Source organism: Ambystoma mexicanum, chromosome 4q (assembly GCF_040938575.1).
Source record: "Ambystoma mexicanum isolate Mex_15411 chromosome 4q, UKY_AmexF1_1, whole genome shotgun sequence".
NCBI lineage: Eukaryota > Metazoa > Chordata > Amphibia > Caudata > Ambystomatidae > Ambystoma > Ambystoma mexicanum.
In genome coordinates this window covers 252,452,740-252,472,028 of record NC_090928.1, presented here as the reverse complement: position 1 = coordinate 252,472,028, position 19,289 = coordinate 252,452,740, and the positions used below count along the sequence as shown (strand labels likewise).

Below are 19,289 nucleotides of genomic sequence, written 5' to 3'. Positions count from 1 at the left end.
GTATCTTGGTAAAGAAGAAAAGGTGCAGCTGAAGATTTCGGTACCTGTTCAGATCTCGGTGTTCCTGGGCCTCAGTGGTGCGGACAAGAGAGAGGACGTCGGGGCTCCTGCACTGTCAGAACTGGCAACCGGCGAACTTTACTTTCAGTGGCTGTTTCGCGTTTCAGCTCCTTGCGGTACAGCAAATAGCAATAAGCACGGTTCCTGGCTGTCAAGGGTCAAGGTGGTTGTTCCTCACATCTGAGGTCCCGCACTCAGTTCAGGGGGCGGGGGGGTCAGGCTTAGTCCTGCTTCATGGGAGTCCGGTGGATCTTCCAAAAGCTTTAGGCCAGCTTACAAACAACGCACACAATCTGGTGTCCCTCTCCCTGGTTTACGGTTTCCTACAACAACTCTGAGGAAATGCAACTAGCTCCGAGATGGGTGTCCAGGTGGCTTACTTGGGAGTTGATTGGTCCCACCAACTGAAAGGGATAAGTCATCCTTGCAGGGGCGTCTCCGTCAATGCGAACTTGGCGATTCGGTGCCTGTGGCAGGGCTTCACTGGGCAAACCAGCGGTCCAGGAGTTGCAGCAGGCGTCCTTCAAGCTCTACTTTGGTTCCTTCGTCCAAGGGGTCGACTCTGCTTTCCAAGCCAAAAGACTCGCCTTTTATTGAGTTTTCTCCCTTACATTCCAGCCTAGCTGTCACTCACCCAGCAGGGTGGCTGTCCTTGCCGGACAGTCAGCCAGCCAATCGCCACAGAGTGCATTTGGGTCTCCTAGGAGACTAAGCACAGGGAGTTTCTGGTACCCTCATCACTTCCTGCCTACCCCAGACACTTGGGTCACCAGAGGCGGGTTTCTCTCAAACCCCGCCAAAGGCGAAATGAACAGACCAAACCTGGTTTGGCGCGCAGAGAAACTCTCTAGAAGGACCTTCTAACAAAGACCTGGCGAAAAAAGCCTGGGCACCATTTTAGCAAAGATGGCTGGACGCCATTTTGAAAAAGATGGCTCCCACGGTTATTTTACCGAAGCCGTCGACTGTCGCGGTAAATGCAAACCTAGGTAGTTCAAAACAAAACCACTGCCACCAGCCAGTCAAGTGAGGGACGGGTAACACAAAAAATGTTACATGAGCATTTGGACACTGGATACTAAGTAGCCCCTCCAGCACTCTATTGTAAGATGGGGTGTGCTGGGTCTAACAAGTACAATGCTAAGTAAAGTCAATGTCACTTTACTGCTCTGGGAAACAGTAGTTGATCCCAGAGAAGGTATTTAAACCTTGGGAAGTCATTGTAAAAGATGCCTATGGAGTTGGCTAGACTCCATAACCAAAAGAAACAAACCCAGAAAACGCATGGAATTGAAAAGTTCAATGTCCCAAAGTTTAGCAAAAGAGCTGGAGGGCTTGAAGGTGGGAGGAATTGGCACATTTTTGAGAATTCTCCCTAACTACCAACATGTATAGTACAGACGTATACCAGAAGGTGGGTTACCTAATATCAAGCAGATAAGTCTTGTGTAGTCTCACACAGTGTGCCTGCACCAAAACCCAACACATTGTCTTCCCAATCATCACATGTACCCTCTGAGAGCCCATTACCTAGCTTAAGATTTAAATCCCTACCCAAAGGTATCACATTATTAGCATCTAGATACTTTAACTTTTTCTTGCATAAAGATTATATTTTTATAAAAACAGAGCTTTCTCTCATTAGATTTATAAATTGTGTTCTATAACATTTAAGCACCCCACCCCCTGGTAGTTAGTCCTTGGATGCTCTACTACGACTAGGAGAGCCTGGTGAGCTTGAGGGAATCACTAACTGCACCCAGGTCTGGAAGATGCACCTGATCTTAAATGACTTTAATTCTCGTATTCCCTCACAAACATCCTCTACCACCTCCCCTATACTCTCGGCTATATTTAAACTCGACGTAAGGGCACACCAGATGGGTGAAGGAACCAGTTTGCCTATGTTTAGGAAGTGGCCCTTATGTAAGGGATTGCAGTAAGGTTCTGAAAGGAGGAGATGAATGTTTTGTTGTTAGTGGTGCTATTCAACGATAAAGGGGAGTATTTACAAATGGCAGTAGGCAGTCTTTGTATGCAGTTAATATTTAAATCTTCTGGGTTATACTCCTTACCACAGTCTGTGGCTGTAAATGACATATTTGCACTTGCAGCGGGCAAATGTTTTATAAAATGTAAAATAATTTAGCATATACTGTTTACATGCTAAGCACATGATCAGAAAGGAGTGTCTCCGTCTTGCTAGAATTTTGTTGTCTTTAATTTATCATTTTATTCTCTTTGCGATAGGCTTCAAGGAGCAGATTTATGATGTGTATCGGTATCTGCCACCTGCTACGCAGGTTTGTCTGATAAGCGCTACGTTGCCTCATGAAATTCTAGAAATGACAAACAAGTTTATGACTGACCCCATCCGAATCTTGGTGAAACGGTACGTGATATTCTGAAGCTTCTTTTGGTGCCTTACCAGAGCTTCAGGTGCTTTTTAATTTAATAACCATTTTTAAGCAACATACTTGCAGTTTCAGAAAACCTTTCAGGACAACAAAAAAAATACCATATGAACTGGCAGTTTTAAATGTGGTTTTGCAAATGTATCTTCATTGAGAAAGGAGAACCATTTTGATGTTTAGGTTCTTGTAAGGCAAGATTGTATACAGTAGCCTGTGGGAGACTGCACCAGCCTTGACCTCTTAAAAATAGTTAACCCAACCTTTGGTATAAGCACGTGCTACACAAGTTGGTAGAGTGACTGAGCAGCCAGGCTTATCTCAAGAGGGGTCAATGTGAGCTGTAGGGTTATTACACAGATACACAGTGACAAGTATCCAAATAAACACTTACACTCAAGGTTTCTTGATTAAACAATGTATTTAACATTGAATACGCCTTCTTTAGAAAGGAGCAATATATTTGTAACACAAAAATATACTTCAAAATACACACTCAGTTTCTTTAAATCAGTAAATATCCATTTGGGGTGGCAAACGGATTCTTCCTACACCCTGAGGTGACTTAAATAACTAGGACACTGTGGACAATAATATATCACTGGTACATTTTGAGCAATACTGAGGTTAGTGTCAAAAGGAGAAGATGAGGGAATAAAACAATGGTTTAATATTCTTAAGCATGTAAGTACTTTTTGCACCCTCCAATGCAAAGTAAATTAACCTTTTCCTGGGGGAAAGGCAAAGCACAAAGTCAGAGATGTCTTTCTGAGAGCCAGGACAGCCAGTGTTGGTTGAGCAAAAGTCTAGGTGAGCTGAAGCACTTCTTGCAGATAGGTAAAGAATCTTGCACAATGTTTTAGAAGTCTTTGTATAGAAATGAAATCCATGTAGGGCCACAAGCTTGGAGGCTTGTGAGGGGCAAAGCTGCAAGCAACTCTGCAAAAGCAACCAAGATGAGTCTCTACTGAGATGTAGCAAGGCTACATGACCAGAGGCAAGTCCCCTTAGTTTTACAGTACCTTCCGTTAGAAGAAATTGGTTCCAGCTGGCTTCTGTTCCTGTGGAAGTCTGTAGATCCTGTTGTCCCTGGGCCTCCGTTGTGAGGACAAGAGGGAGGACGTCTGGGGACTCCTGCAATACGAATTGAAGGTTGGCTGCAGCAATGGGCAAACTTTAGATCAGTGGCACTTTGCGGTTTCAGCTTCTCGCGACCCTCGCAAATGGCACCACTGCGGTTCTCGGATACCAAAAGGGACTTTTCTCGCATCTGGGGTCCAGCACTCTGTTGTGGCTCAGGCTTGGTCAGTCCTGCTTCATGGGAGTCTGGAGGATCTTCCTGGAGTTCGGGTCCGACTTAAAGACACTCACTTGATTCTGGTGTTCCTCTCCCTGGCAATCGGTTCCTGCAGTGGATGTACAGCCCGCTCCGAGAGGATTTCCAGATGAGCTTGTCTTGGTGTCGATTGGTCCTACCAACCCAAGGGGAGAAGTCGTCCTTTGCAGATCTTCCCTAGTCGAGGCAAATTCGGTGCTTCAGCACTGCAGCAGCCTTTCACAGGGCAAACCAACAGTCCAGGAGTTGCAGCAGGTGTCTCCGGATTCCTTCGTCCAGTGGTCGACTCTCCTTCCAAGCAAAAAGCCTCTCCTTTTTATGCAGGTTTCTCCCATTCATTCGCAGCCTAGTTGTCAATCACACAGCAGGGTTGCTGTCCGCCACAGACAGCCCTCAAGCCAACCGCCTTTGGGTGCATTCCTGTAACCAAGGAGACTAAGCACAGGGAGTATCGGGCACCTCCCTCGCTTCCTGCCTTGCCAGACACGCTGGAGCCAGAGGCAGGCTTCACCAGTGAATCCTGCCAAAGACAAAACGAACCAAGGGACCAAACCTGGTTTGGCGCAATCTCAATAAGGACTTTTCCAACAAGAAATGGCGAAAAAAGACCGGGGCCATTTTGCCAAAATGGGCACCCATGGGTGTTTTACTGCAGCTGCAATTGTAGCCCGCTGTAGAAACACACAATGGTAGGAAAAAGTAAACCACTGACACCAGCCATTAATTGTAGAAAGGGTAACACAAAAAGGTTACATGAGAAACTAGACAAAGGAGATACTAAGTAACCCCTTGAGCACCATATTGTAAGATAGTGTGTGCTGGGTCTAGAAAGTTACAAAATGTAAGTAAAGTCAATTTCACTGCACTGCTCTTGAAAACAGTTTCATCTAGAGAAGGTATTTAAACCTTTGGGAAATCTAAGACTTCCCTGTGCCACTGCACTGAATGCACTGAAGGTGCTTTGTGTCGCAATCTAAAGATGCCTATGGAGTTTGTCAGACTACAAAGTCACAAGAAACGGAGTCCAAATCGCGAAACAAAATACATGAGTGGGGGGAAAAAGGTCTCACTCTCTCCAGGTTAGAAATTAAAGTCCAGCCAAAAGCACTGGGGGTCTCTAAGGTAGAAGGGAATTAGCACATTTCTGACAATTCTCCCTAACAGGTCTCTTCACTTTAATTTCAAATTTGAAGTGAATTTAAAATGGACAGAACTTTCACTACAGAGTAGACAAATACACCCAGCAAGGTCTAGGGCATCACTGCTGTAGGCAACCTAAATTCCCTGCCATCTTTGCAAGAAGGAATTTGTTTTAAAACTGCCTTGGTGGCTCTTGTGAGCATGGTCGATGGCTGTGATCTAGCCATGGCCAGACTAATTTGGTATGGGTAGAAATTGCAGGTAAAAAAAAGTTCGACCTATACAGAAAAAGGTTGTAAATGCATGACGCCAAATGTTCGAACCTTTGGTGGCATGCATTTAAAAAAAAAAAAAAAAAAAACAATGGGGGTTGTACGGGGGTGTCCCCCGCAACACCCTGCTCACTATACTAGACAGTATAGTGAGCGTGGGTTGCAGGGGGAAACCCCTGCAGCTGCCCGCAAAAAAAAGGACACTGCGGCGCCAGTTCCGTTCACAAAAGTGAAAGGGAACTGGCGCAAGATAAGTAGGGTGTGCTTGGGGGGGGGGGGGGGTGGTGGGGGTTTTGTAGTGTTTTTAATATGTTCGCATTGGGGAAATGGACGAACAATTTGTGTTCGTGCATTTCCCATGCAAACTTTTCCGTTGCAGTAAAAGAAGCCGCGGTCGGATCACACAGAGCCGACTAATTTACACTTCAACACATATTCTTATGTTCTGTAAAATTGTCATTCCCTAAAGGATTTATAAACCTGTTTATACAATGAGCATATCTGACTTCGTCAGCAAAGGATTCTCCCCCAGGTTTAGAGGTGTTGACTAATGCCCCCTTCACCACGACACACTCAAAGTGATTTTTGTATTTTATTTCAATTTCATTTCAAACACATTTTGCAATCTATGGTACTGTCTTTTGTGTACTAGCGTACTGAGCAAGAAAGTGAGTGTAAGCCTTGGCATGAAGCTAGGGATATGTAGCAACTTAGCCTGTCGTGATGGGGACCGACAAAGACAGTTTATATGTATTGTTAAAGGTATTTGTACCGCGCACCGTCACCAACGGAATTGGTCCCCGGGCGCTCAGGCGGATCTGTAAACGATAAAGGTGGGATGGGTTAGTAAGGTGAAGAATGGAGTAGGATAGTGAGAGGAGTGATGTTTTGTTGGCAGCATCAACTTGGTATACACCGGGTGCTGAGCTTTGGTGTGGGTATCGGATCGGAGTCAGTCCGCGTGTGCTGCTGTTCCGGCTTATGTGTTGTGAAGTGCGTGCGGCTTGTTGTGCGAGAGATGGTTGTGTGAGTTTTTTGAGTTAGATAAGTATGCAGAGTTTGAGTTTATATTGGTTAGTGGGTTACCCAACCTTTACCATGCTAACATTCACAGCTCTGTCAGAGTGCGGCACCTGTCTGCCTCCACATTCCCATCCAGACGCGGCGCAGGCCAGTGTCCAGAGACCCGTCCAGTTGTGGGCATGCTAACATTCCCAACTCCATCCGAGCGCCACACAGGCCGCTATTCACAACTCTAGGTGTGGCACATGTTAGCGTTCACGTTTCTTCTAAGTGCGGGCATGTTATCCTTCAATCGATCCTATCCAGATGCGACGCAGGCCAACGTCTATCTAGATGCGTCTGTCGGTCTGGATATGTTCGTCCGGTACGTACCAGTGGGGGAGTCAATTGGGCTTTCGTGTGGGTCTAGGTATGTGGTCAGTCTCTCAGCTTTGGTTCTTTGGTTTGAGCGTTTGTCCAATTTGAGAGTGGTCGAGGTTGGAGTTATTTCGATCATTGTTTTCATGTCTGGGCATTATAGTGCGTCTCCATTGTGGTTATGCCTTGAATAGCCATGATTTGAGGAGTTTCCTGAATGCTAGGTGGTTTGTTGTATTCCGTATATTCTTAGGTAGGTCATTCCAGGTTTTGGGTGTCTGGTGAGAGAAAGACGATCCTCCGAGTTTTTTTCTGTGGTAGGGTTGTGGTTCCAGGCGTATGTCGGTGCTTGATCTTAGTGTTCTTGTCGGTTGGTGTAGGCGTAGTTTGTCGCTTAGGAATTCTGCGCCTTGAACTTTATTCGCTGTTTCAGTGGTAGCCAGTGTAGTATTTTTAGTGTGAGTGTGATGTGTTCTCTTCTGGGTAGCTTGAGGAGGAGTCTGGCTGCTGCATTTTGTATGCGTTGCAGTTTTTTTAGAAGTCGTTCGGGTATGCCCAGGTATAGGCTGTTGGCATAGTTCACTCTGGACATGATCAGAGTGATGATGGAAAGTGTTTTGTTGGCGAATGACAGGAACGGTAGGATCCTTTTTGCTGCTCGCAGGAGGAAGAAACATTTCTTGATTACTGAGTTTACTTGTGGCTCCAGAGTGAGGTTTTTACAATTGATGATGGTTCTGGTGTGCTGCCGAGCTCTCTTGGCCAGGGGATGTAGTTGATGTCTCCTACCTTTTTTGAAACAATCATTATCTCTGTTTTGATTTTGAGATGGTTGAGGTTCATCCAGTTGAATATGTCACAAAGGCAGTTCTCTAGTGTGGTGTTTTTCTTCTCGGGTGTCTTGTATGTTGAAGATTATTTGAGTATCGTCGGTGTAGTTGTAGCATGTGAGGCCGTGTTTTTTGAGGAGTTTGATTAGTAGGTACATGTAGATGTTGAATAGAAGCGGGGAGAAGGATGATCCTTGTGGTACTCCACACGTGGAGAATGGGTTTGGATTTACAAGGTTTCATCCATATTGTTTCTCTTCTGTTTGTTAGGAAGGATTTTATCCATAGTAGGGCAGTGTCTGTTATCCCTAGTCCTTCTAATCTCTTTATGAGGATGGCGTGGTTGACGGTGTCGAAGGCTGCAGACAGATCAAGGAGAATCAGGGCGGTGCTTTTGTCTGAGTCTGCATTTGTTTTTAGGTCGTCCCATATTGAGAGGAGAGCCGATTCTGTTCCTCTCATAGGTCTGAAGCCAACTTGTGCCTGGTCTTGTAGGCAGTGCTCTTCTATGAATTCTTGGGTTATTTGGTAGATGTATGTTTCTAGTAGTTTGGCTATGTAGGGTATGTTGGAGATGGGTCTGTAGTTAAGGCTTCTACGTTTCCTGTTTTGTCTTTGAGGAGTGGTTTGATGTAAGCCAATTTGAAGGCCTGCGGTACTTTACCTGTTGAAATTGAGAGGTTGAGGAGGTTCCTGTGGTATTCCATGGGGGTTCCTTGTTTGAGAATTTTTGTAAATGTCCGGGGGACAAGGGTCTTCTGGAGAGCAAGATTTGTTGCATTGGTTTACCAGTTTGACGAAAGCCTCAACTGATATTTCTGGTAAGTTTCGTAGCTTGTTTGCGTGTTCCTCGTCTGCGTTGGTGGGGTTTGAGCTGTGAACGCTTGGTCTGTTTTGTATGGTGTGTTGGATGGAAGTTATTTGTTTTTGAAGTGGTCTCCGAGGTCCTCGCAAAGTTTCGTCGATGGAATTGGCGTGGTGTTGTAGGCCGATGTTTTTTTTTTTAATTTCGTTTATGATTTTGAATAGTTCTTTTTGAGCGTTTGGTGCTCTGAAGATTTGGTTGTCGTAGTATTTCCTCTTTGCTTTTTGTATTTCTTTTTTATATGCGCGGATCTGTTGTAGGTATTTCAATTTGTTTGCGGTGTTGTTCATTCAGATTCTAGTTTCGGTTTTTCCTTTTCATGGCGTTGAGTAGTGGGGTGAACCATTTTGCTGTAGTTTTCTTGCGTGATGGGGTGAAGGGCTTTTCTTTGGCGATGTCGTCATGGGTTGTTGCGATCGAGGTATGAAGTAGGGCAACTTTTTTGTCTAGGTCTGCTTCTTCCATGGTTGATGCTTGTGGTTTGCTGAGTTCTAGGAGCTCGGTTTGATTGGAGTTTTTTTATGATTCTCCAATTTCTTTTCATCTTGATGGGTTGCTTTTCTTGTTGCTTTTTTGTGAGAGCGGCCGTTGTGATTATGAACGGAATAATGAGGTGGTCGCTCCAAAGTATTTGAATTGGGGGTGTCGTGGTAATGAGCTCCTTGTTGGCGAAGATTGCGTCAAGTGTGTGCCCTGCTGAGTGGTTTGCTCCCTTGACTAGTTGTTGTAGGTTCATGGCTGCTAGTTGGGCAGTTAAGGATTTTTGTGTGGTTGTTGTTTCATCGTCGAACCAGATGTTGCAATCTCTGAGGATGATCAGGTGATTGTAGTTGATGGCTAGGGTAGTGATTGCTTCTGTGAAAGCGTCTACGAAAGTCTCATCGTAGGTTGGTGGTCTGTATATCGGTATGAATTTCAGGTTGGTTTTGGGGTTTACTGAAAGTCGTAGTATTAAGGATTCGCATTTATCGATGTTAAGTGGATCTTCCATTTTGATGGCCAGTTCTTTGTAGATGATCGCTAGTCCCGTTCGCCCCCCCCCTTTTGGATTTTCTGTTTGGATGCATTTGAAGTCTTCAGGCAGTTGTTGAGGGTGATCTTGTAGCTGTCGTCTAGCCATGTTTCGGTTACAAATAGGATGTCTGTCTCCTTCTGACAGGAGGTCGTATATTTCCGTTGAGTGTTTGGACATTGACCTTGTGTTTATTAGATTACAGTGAATTCTCTGGGTGAGGTTTTGTTTTGAGGTTATTTGTTGTTCGGGTTTGTAATTGTCTGTTCGTGGAGTTTCCGCATTGATGTCGGTAGGATGAACTGCGAGAGCTGCTTCTTCATTGAAGCGGTCTAGTAAATTGATAACAGGGCTGATTAGTCTTGGTGTTTCTGCTGTGATGCTACTCGGATGAAGATCAGTGGTGGTTTATTCATTAGGTCCGGTTGTTGGGTCGGGGGTGGCGTTGCTGGTTGTTGGTATTTCACCGTATTGTGCGGGATGTAGTGGAAATCGATGTTGCCCCTCTTTTCTTGTAATGTAAGGGGTAATGGGGTCGGAGCCCTCCCACTCTCTTGTTGAGCGCCCCCCCCTTTTTTTTTTCTGCGTGTATCAGGAAATTGTTTGCATGTTTCGAGGTTTCTGTGTTGGTGTACCGTGGTTGTTGCGAGGTAAGGTGTCGGGTATAAGGATTTTTCTCTTGTGGATTTTATTTCGGTTGTGGCTGTTTTAGGCGCGTTTTCTTCCAATGGGGCTGTTTCTTGTGGGTTCTGTCGGTGTTGTGTGATCGCGTCTCTTGTTGCATGGTCTTGTTCTCTTTCGAGGCGTCCTTTTCTGCTACGGGCCATTTTTCAGTTTAGGTGCAGGTGTGGTATGGTAGTTGGTCCTTTGTGCTGTGCGGTCGCAGTGGCCTCGGTTCTCCTTCTCTGCATACGCTGGGGTGTTCTCTGGCTCAGTGTTTTCTGTCGGAGGGTGGGGTATGTTTCCTAAGGGCGCACTGTGGGGAGTGAGGGTGTTAACGGTCTGCCGGTATGGGATTTAGTTGGGTTAGGTAGTGGTGGGATTCCGGGATTGGTAGAGTATTGAACTAAGCACAGTTAGATTATTTGAGAGATCTGTATATTGGGTGGGAGTTCTATCGGTGCAATCTAAACATTGCACAGTACGGTTCGGAGACAAGGCCCCTGCTTAGTTTGAGAGACCTGCACAGTGGGAGATACGTCCCCCAGCGCAGTTTAAATTCCACCCAGTGCAGTTTGGAGACGTGGCCCCTGTTCAACTTGAGAGACCCGCGCAGTGGGGGGAAGAGGCCTGTCAGTGCAGTCTAAACATCCTACACAGCAGTATGGGGAGAGAGACCCTGCTAAATTTGAGACCTGTACAGTGGGAGAGAGGCCTATCAGTGCAACCTAGACATCATACACTGCAATTAGGAGGCAGAACTCCTGCAAAGTTTGAGATACCTGTATAGTGGGAGAGAGGCCTATCGGTGCAGTGTGGGGTCACACAATGCAGGACGCAGAGGCCCTGCTATTAATGCTGTTGGCGGTGATTACATTGATCGACATTGGTTTTGCCTAGTGGTCCGGTATCTGGGGTAGAGTTGTACCTCTCCCCAAGCCACCCTACCTTGCGGGTCCTTGTAGTTGTTGGTTGATGGCTGGCCACTGGCTTCCCCTGCAGACACCTGCTGACACTTCCCGGAGCTGTTTCTGTTGGAGCCGCCCTTGGTCTCGGGGGAACTCTGGGCTTTATTCTTTTGTATAGTAAGATGACTGGCAGAAAAAGATTTCAGTAATTGTGTTGGGGAGATTTTGCACAAATCCTCTGGTATGGGCTTCGGAAGACAAATCTTTAGTGTATGTGCAGGGTTTCCCTTCAAATAATGATGACTTTCACATTGGCAGGTGTTGGAACAGTTTGTCTGAGCTCCAAGTGTGGGCTTAGTAAAACCATTCAATTGACAGTACAAAACTCCACTTAGTTTAAGGCTGCACCACCTGAACATATGGTAAGGTAGACCGAGCAGCCAGGCTTCTCTTAGGAGGGAGAGATGGCTGTAGGAAAGTACATTGAATCTGTAGTATACCAAGGATTAAACACTTAAAACCAGAAGTATTATAAAACATAAAGGTTTATTATAAATTCAATTAGGCCAAGTTAGGTCTAGGGGTAAGTACTGGTCATAGAGTCAAAAATGCATGATAAAAACACAACACAATGTTTGAAGGTAAACGGACAAAAGCGTAAACCTTCTTCAGAATACCTAACAGTAATTCTAGGGAAGTCAGACCTTACCACACACATTTAGTATAGGCCACACGTATTCATGGGGAGTAAAACCACAAGTTACTTTCTGTTTTCTTTACTGCTAGTTAAGAATTGGTACAGTCACACTGTGTGAGACTACACAACACTTATCTGGTTGGTATTCGATAACCCACCTTTTGGTATAGGTCTGTACTACACAAGTTGGTAGTGTGACTGAGCAGCCAGGCCTATCTCAAGAGGGGTAAATGTGAGCTGTACAATTGAAATTCGTAAATACAAGTAACACTTACACTCCTGATTTCACGATTTCAATTATAAATATTTGTCAGTTTTAACTAGGCATTCTTTAAAAAGGCAATTTGTTGTAACAATTCAAATATACTTTACAATTACTTTTCAGAATCAAAAACAAGTTGGTGGATAATCTTTGGATATGCTTCATACACGGTTCTTACACCCTGAGGTGACTTCAATCACAAGGACAGTAATGGCATTTGTGTATCGCACTGGTATACTTTGTGGATTCTGAGTTTGCAGAAAGGTTAGGGAAATAAAAAGGTTACAAGAGATTCTCTGTAAATGTGAGGACAACTAAATCCTCCAATGCAGTCTAGATAAGCCTTTCCCGGCAGTACCAGTATACAAGCTACCATCTATGATGGACGCACAATATCAAACTCAATGGAGTAGAAGCGTGACTTCAGGGAGCCAGGTCAGCCAAACTCATTTGGGACACAGACTATGGATCTGATGCACTTCTTGGATTAAAGTCTTGCACAAGGTTAGAGTTTCATAAAAATCATTGTAGGTTCACCAGCTGTAAAGCCTGTGAGAAGGGAGTTGAAGTCAACTCGATAAAGGTAAGCCAAGGCAATTCCCAAGCGAGAAAAGCACTGCTACAAGCCCTAAATTAAGTACCCCAAGTCTAAACAGTATCTGGTTAGAAGAATGGTCCAGCTGGATTCTGTCGTGCTACAGCTATGCAGACTCTGGTTCCTAAGCTTGAGTCGTGGGGACAAAGGGGAGGACGTCTGGAAGGCTCCTGCAGCGGTACATCGGAGGTTGTCTCCAGCTACGGGCTCTTTTCGGTTCAGCTGCACTTCGTTGTTTCAGCACTTGGCAAACAGCACGGATGTGGATCTCAGACACCGGTTGGACTCTCTTCGCTCCCTCGGTCCTGCACTTTGGTGAGGGGACTCTGTATCTGGAGGTCCTGATTCAGGAGGGTCCTTGTGAGGCTCCTGGAGCTTTTAGCCGGATTCGTTCCACGGCAGACTGTTAGGCAAAGTTTGAATGCGGTACCGTCTGGGAACACTACAAGCAACTATGACTACAGGTCTAGGCAACCCAATCTTTGGTATAAGCTTGTACTACAGAGTTTTGGTAGCGTTTTGAGCAGCCAGGCTTCTCAAGAGGGAACATGTGAGCAGTAGTGCAGTTGCACAAAGATTCACAGTTACAGGTATTCAAATAAACTCTTACACTCAAGGTTTCCTGCATAAACAATTAATAATGTATCAGTCAGTTATAAAGCCTTCTTTAGAAGGGACCAATATACCAGTAACACACAAATACACTTCAATACTGTACACTGAGTTTCTGGATCAGACAAGGCCCTGTTGGGATGGCCCACGCACAACCTACACCCACGGGTGACTTAAGTTAACAAGGGTGCTGGCGACATTAATACCTTACTGTTGGCATACAGAATACTCTCAATAGTTTGTAAAAGGCAAAGGTTATTAGAACACAAGAAATTACAAATATTCTTAAGCCGGGCAAATACTTTGAGATAGCGAGAGAAGAGTCAGTAAATGGGCAAAAGTCTCTGTATAGGATTCAACACTTCAGGTAAGTTAAAGGAAAAGTCTTTGCACAAGTTCTTAGGAGTCTCTGATAAAAAGGACTCAAATGTAGGGCCACAAGCTGATAAGACTTGTGAGTTGCAGAAGTTACAAGCACTTCCACAGTAAGGGGTAAGTTCTCTTAGACTTGTTTTACAGTACCTTGGTAAAGAAGAAAAGATACAGCTGAAGACTTCTGTTCCTGTGCAGCTCTCACTGTTCCTGGACCACAGTCGTGGGGACAAGAGGAGGACGTCGGGACTCCTGCACTATCAAAACTGGCAAACGTTAGTTTCAGTGGCTGTTTCGCGGTTCGGCTCCTTGCGGTACAGCAAATAGCAATAAGTGTGGTTCCTGGCTGTCGAGGTGGACTGTCCTCACATCTGAGGTCCCGCACTCAACTGAGGGGGGGGGGGGTCAGGCTTGGTCAGTCCTGCTTCGTGGGACTCCAGAGGATCTTCCAAAAGCTTTAGGCCAGCTTACAAGCAACGCACACAATCTGGTGTCCCTCTCCCTGGCTCTACAGTTTCCTGCAGCAACTCTGAGGAAATTCAACCAGCTCTGAGATGGGTGTCCAGGTGGCTTACTTGGGAGTTGATTGGTCCCACCAACTCAAAGGGAGAAGTCGTTGTTAGGCAGAAACCTGTGCAGTTCCCTTAGGGAACACTGCAAAAGATTTAAGACTACAGGTGTTGGCAGTAAACCCACTTGGTAGCAGTCTGTACCACCCAGATTTACCTGGTAGCTGTGGCTGAGCAGTCAGACGTCCCTCAAGAGAGTTGGGCAGTATGCAAAGTATACACAATAGGCACTCAGATACAATAATACAGGCAAACACTGACCAGAGCTTTGGTATCAAAGTATATAATTATTTATTTAAAAACGCACGGTTTGAAACACTCCAGCACTCTTGTTGTAAAATATTCTAAACACAGTTACTATTGTAATATGTACACCCCTTTTTCCTTATCAGATAAGTCACAGTACAACACCACTTATTTTCATACAGAGGTGAGCGCTTAACTAGATTGCACTCCAATAAGTTTGTGAGAAAGGGAGGGGAAAAGACAGAATATGGGAAAGTACACCACTCTAAGGTTCAGGAACACTGTTCGCAAGGCAGAAGAGCAAAAGTCACTAGTGGTCCAAAGGCTGGGCCCACTCTTAGAGAGAGCAGAGCACAAATGCGCCCAAGATCAGTTACACTAGGCTTAGAACGTCTTGCAGAGAGTTCACAAAGAGTTTAGAGAGGTTTTGGAAAGTTTAGCCAGGGTGTCCCAGGCTAACCCAGGTTTGAAAGCCGGGGACTAAATCTACCACGTACAGTCGGTAGCAAGGGAAGCCAGGCGGGACACGGTACCTTAAGTGGGAAGGATCCTCCTGGGGTGGCAGTTGTTCCTGGTAGTGGGTGCAAGTTGCGTCGTCCAGGGAAAGAGAACATCTCGACTTGGAGGAAAGATGAAGGTCGTTGCACTACCAGGGAAGAAACCAGCCGCTGAGTTTTCTGGTTAAAGGTGGTACCTTGGTTTCGCGGTCGTGGTAAAACGTGGTATCCCGGTTGCCGGGGTGCTTGGCACAGGCAAGGCGGCCACAAGGTACGTCGGGAAGGTGAAAAGACGGCGAAACTGGTTATCCCCACCAGTCAAAGGAAGAAGACTCTCCGGCGGGAGATCTCCTCTGTCGTTGGGAAAAGCGGTGAGGCGGTCCAGCAGGGCTCCACCGGTGGTGGTGTCATGACAGGTCGGCTCAGCTTCTCCCTCGTCGGATCCTTAGGTCCTGTGGCGACTTCTGAAGTTCCAGTCCCCAAAGCCCTGCTTTTATGCAGAAAACCCCCCTTCACTCAGCCTAGCTGTCACTCAAACATGCTAAGTGGTGAGCCGGCCGGCTCACCACTTGGGCCAATCAGGACGGAGTGCGACTTGAGTTGCCTAGGCAACTCAGTCCATGGTGTCTAAATCCCCCTCCACCCCTCCTAAGTACCCCAGACAGAGTGGCACCACTTTGGAGGGCTTCTGTGGAGAAGCCTGCCAAAAAGTGGAACAAAGGGCTCGACTTGGGTTGGAGTCACAGAAGAGAACACAAATGCCATTTTAGAATCAAGTTTTGGCAAAAAACACCAACCGGAGAATTAATATTAATTCAATAAACCGGCGGTATGTTCGAGGCTACCGTAAATAATTAAATAAAGATAGCCTAAAACAATGGGAAATCCCATAGGAAAATATTCGCGGTTGAATATAAAAAGTAGTATCCACTGCCACCAGCCAAAACTCGATCAGGGGGGACTTAGACGTGCCCCCTCGACTAACAGACCCTGGGGCAATCAAATTGCCCCAGCCAGTACGTCCACAATATGATGGTTTGTACTGGTTCTGTTCAGAATTTAAGACTAGTAAAGTCAATGGTGACTTTACATGCCCTGGGAGACAGTAGTCATTCCCAGGGTATGGAGTCTAAACTGGGGGGTCACTATGACACCCCTGTGTCACTGCACTGAGGGTGCTGTGTAACACACATCACAAAAACACATGAAGCCCTATGGAGTAAGCCCATAGCCCATTAAACACATCTAGATTCAAAGAAACACACTCAAATCATGGCAAAGAGTGAGGGTAAAAGTCTCACTCTTGGCAGGAGAAAAAAAAATAAACCCCAAAAATCCAGCAAAGCTGCTGGGGGACTCACTAGGTTAGGAAATTCAGCCTAAACAGAGAATGCTCCCTAACAGTCGTCCTTGCAGGGGCTTCTCTGTCGATGCAATTTTGGCGATTCGGACATGCAGCAGGGCTTCACTGGGCGAACCAACGGTCCAGGAGTTGCAGCAGCCGTCCTCTTCAAGTTCTTCTTTGGTTCCTTCGTCCAGTGGTCGACTCTGCTTTCCAGTCCAAGAGGCTTGCCTTTTTAAACAGTTTTCTCCTTTTAATTCCTGCCTACCTGCCACTCGCCCAGCAGGGTGGCTGTCCTTGCCGGACAGTCAGCCAGCCAATCGCCACAGAGTGCATTTGGGTCTCCTAGGAGACTAAGCACAGGGAGTTTCGGGCATCTCCCTCTGGAGCCAGATGCGGGTTTCACTCGTGAAGCCCACCAAAGACAAAATGAACAAAGGGACCAAACCTGGTTTGGCACGCAGAGTAAATCTCAAGAAGGACCAAAACAAGAAATGGCAAAAAAAGAAGACGGGGGCCATTTTGACAAAAATGGTACCCATGGATGCTTCACTGCAGCTGCGAACACAGCTCGCAGTAAAGACACGGTAGTAAAAAGTAACCACTGCCACCGGCCATTGTGTCAAGGGTAACCTAAAAAATGTTACATGAGAAGTTGGACAAAGGGGCTACTAAGTATTCCCTCCAGCACCCTATTGTAAGATAGTGTGTGCTGGGTCTAGACAGTTACACTGTACAGTAAAGTCAATTTCACTTTACTGCTCTGGGAAACAGTAGTTAATCCCAAAGTAAGGTATTTAAACCTTGGGAAATCTAAAAGACTTCACTGTGTCACTGCACTAAAGGTGCTGTGTAACACAATGCAAAAAGATGCCTATGGTGTTTGTTAGACTCCAGAAACCAAAAAGAACCACAGTCAAAATCACAAGAAAATACATGAGTGGGGAAAAAGGTCTCACTCTTTCCAGGTTAGAAATTGAGAAGTCGTGGGGGGTGGGGGCGCTGTTGTGTGCCGAACAAGATGGCCGCCTGAACGTTACGCTCCGAGCCAGGCAGATCCCACGATCCTTTTTATGGCACCTTCCTGCTTTGGCACCCAGCCCTGGAGGGCACAATATTGATTCTGTGGTGACTTGGCACCATCTGACATGATCCTGGACAAAATCGGAGCTGGGAACCCCGAGATCCGGACGTCTCCTCGCCCTTCCCCCACCGGTGGTGCGGCTTCGCGCCAATATTCGACCCGGCTGAGGGAAACTTGCCGAGCCTCCCGTCATACCAAAGCCTGCTGTCTGCTCCGTGGAGGACCAGTGGGGCGCTCCGGAGCCCCGGCCCCCTTAATCTGCTTCTGCCGGGACCCACCCCGTGGGGACGGGCCCTCTGGAGCCGCGGCCCTGCGCTTGCTCCGGGGCCGTCCCGCGCTGCTGTGGGGGTGCTGAGGCTACGCAACCCAGGCGCTGCATCAGAGGACACCCTCAGCGCTGCCGTGGCCTGGCCCCTCCTGAACTTGGGCGGGGTGTGCCTCCCTCCCCCCCCTCTCTCCCGCACCGCCCCCGCAAGGAGACTCGAGGCGGGATAGAGCTGCGGTGCGCCCTCGGACACCGGGTGCCGCGCGCTCCCGCCGACCCACATAGCTTGCACGCTTGAACTTCCTCCGGCCAGAATTCATTAGTGTGCCCCTCTGCTTCGTAGACCTACCCTTACCCGTTTGGGCCACTAGGGGTGCCCTGGGCCTCGCTGGCCACCCACATCTCCATTCTTGGGGGACCCCTGTCTCCGGAGCAGGTCACAGTGGTCTCTTGGCCACTATTCCACACCGGTCTCGCGGACTACCTGGTGCCTGCCTTGACCTGCATCATTGTTCGTGAGGCTGCGGCCAGTCTGCCCTGCCGGCGGAGCATTGCGCTGGGAGGTGCTCTTCCCCACCCCTCCTACAGACGCACTTGGTCAATCTAATTTGGACCCCCTGCTCTCACAGTAGCTATTGGGCACTCACCCCAGCCCCGAGGTCACCTACACTCTGGGTCCTCGGACGCTGCCCTCCACGTCTCCCGGGGCTTGCTGAGTCCCCACAGCCTGTACCGGCAACTGCAAAATCATATACATGGATCCATAGCCACTGGTCCCCCCTGTACGACTGCCTGCTTCACACCATAACTCGCATATTGTCTTACGGGTGCATGGTCCGAGCTCTCCCCACCTCTCTTCTGGGACTGTTGGAATCCCCCTCACTCCACTCGATCTCCAACATCGTCAAGATGACTAAGGAAGAAACCGAGCTCCATCAACATGTTTGCGAAGACACCGGTTAGATCGCCAGAGGAGACCACAGAGCAGACCCCTGCCGCATAATCATCTGTCGCAGCCCCGGAATCCCAAAATATGATGGACTTTATCCGCGAGGGCTTCACTGCACTTCACTCATAATTAGATGACATGAACGGCACCATATCCTCTATTAAGGCCCACATTGAGAGGACGGATAGCCGAGTGTCGGAGGTCGAGACACGGGTGGGCTCCGCAGAGGATGCACTGGGTGCCTTGCGTTCTGAGGTTGTTGCCCTTTCTAACGGAGTCCTCGATGTGGAAAAGAAGAACGAGGACTTGGAATCCCGATCAAGGCGTAACAACCTCCGCATTATCAGTGTTCCCGAGAACGAGGTTCATGAACCAATGGAGGATTTTGTTGAGCATACATTAATGTCAATCCTCGATTCACCCAAGCTTTCCCCGCATTTCGCTATAGAGCGGGCACACCGAGCCCTGACGGCTAAACCCAAGCCTGGTGCTCCACCCCGGCCCATCATAGCCCATGTGCTGAACTTCCGTGACCGTGATGCTCTCCTTAGGGCTGCGAGACTCAAGGGTGAGCTACTACTGGGCGGCGCAAGGATTCATCTTTACCCAGACTTTTCAATGGCCGTCCAACGTGAACGCAAGACTTTCCAAGCAGTGAAACGCCGGCTGCAAGACCATTCAATCAAATATGCCATGCTCTATCCCGCCAAACTTCGCATAGAACACGCCAACCAGGTGGTGTTCTTCACGATTCCGGAGGAGGCCTCCAAAGTTTATGGACGAACATTTCCTGGGCTGACCCTCCCCTCCCCCCTCCCCACTCCCATCGGATCATGGTTCTACAGTAATCCTTCTATCCCGTTGGGTAGGGGCCAGGCCCGGCCGCCCACCTGCATTGGGGCCACACTGACCCTTTATTTTGTAA

The 19,289-nt window shown here is 47.3% G+C and overlaps 1 protein-coding gene across 1 annotated transcript in view; it reads left to right on the top strand.

Moving 5' to 3' along the window:
- The window catches only part of EIF4A3 (eukaryotic translation initiation factor 4A3), a 155,068-nt gene that overhangs the window by 101,374 nt on the left and 34,405 nt on the right, over positions 1-19,289 (top strand). The window contains exon 7 of the mRNA XM_069607816.1: positions 2,311-2,452. Coding sequence (XP_069463917.1) covers positions 2,311-2,452 — 142 coding nt within the window. The remainder of the gene's footprint in view (positions 1-2,310; positions 2,453-19,289) is intronic.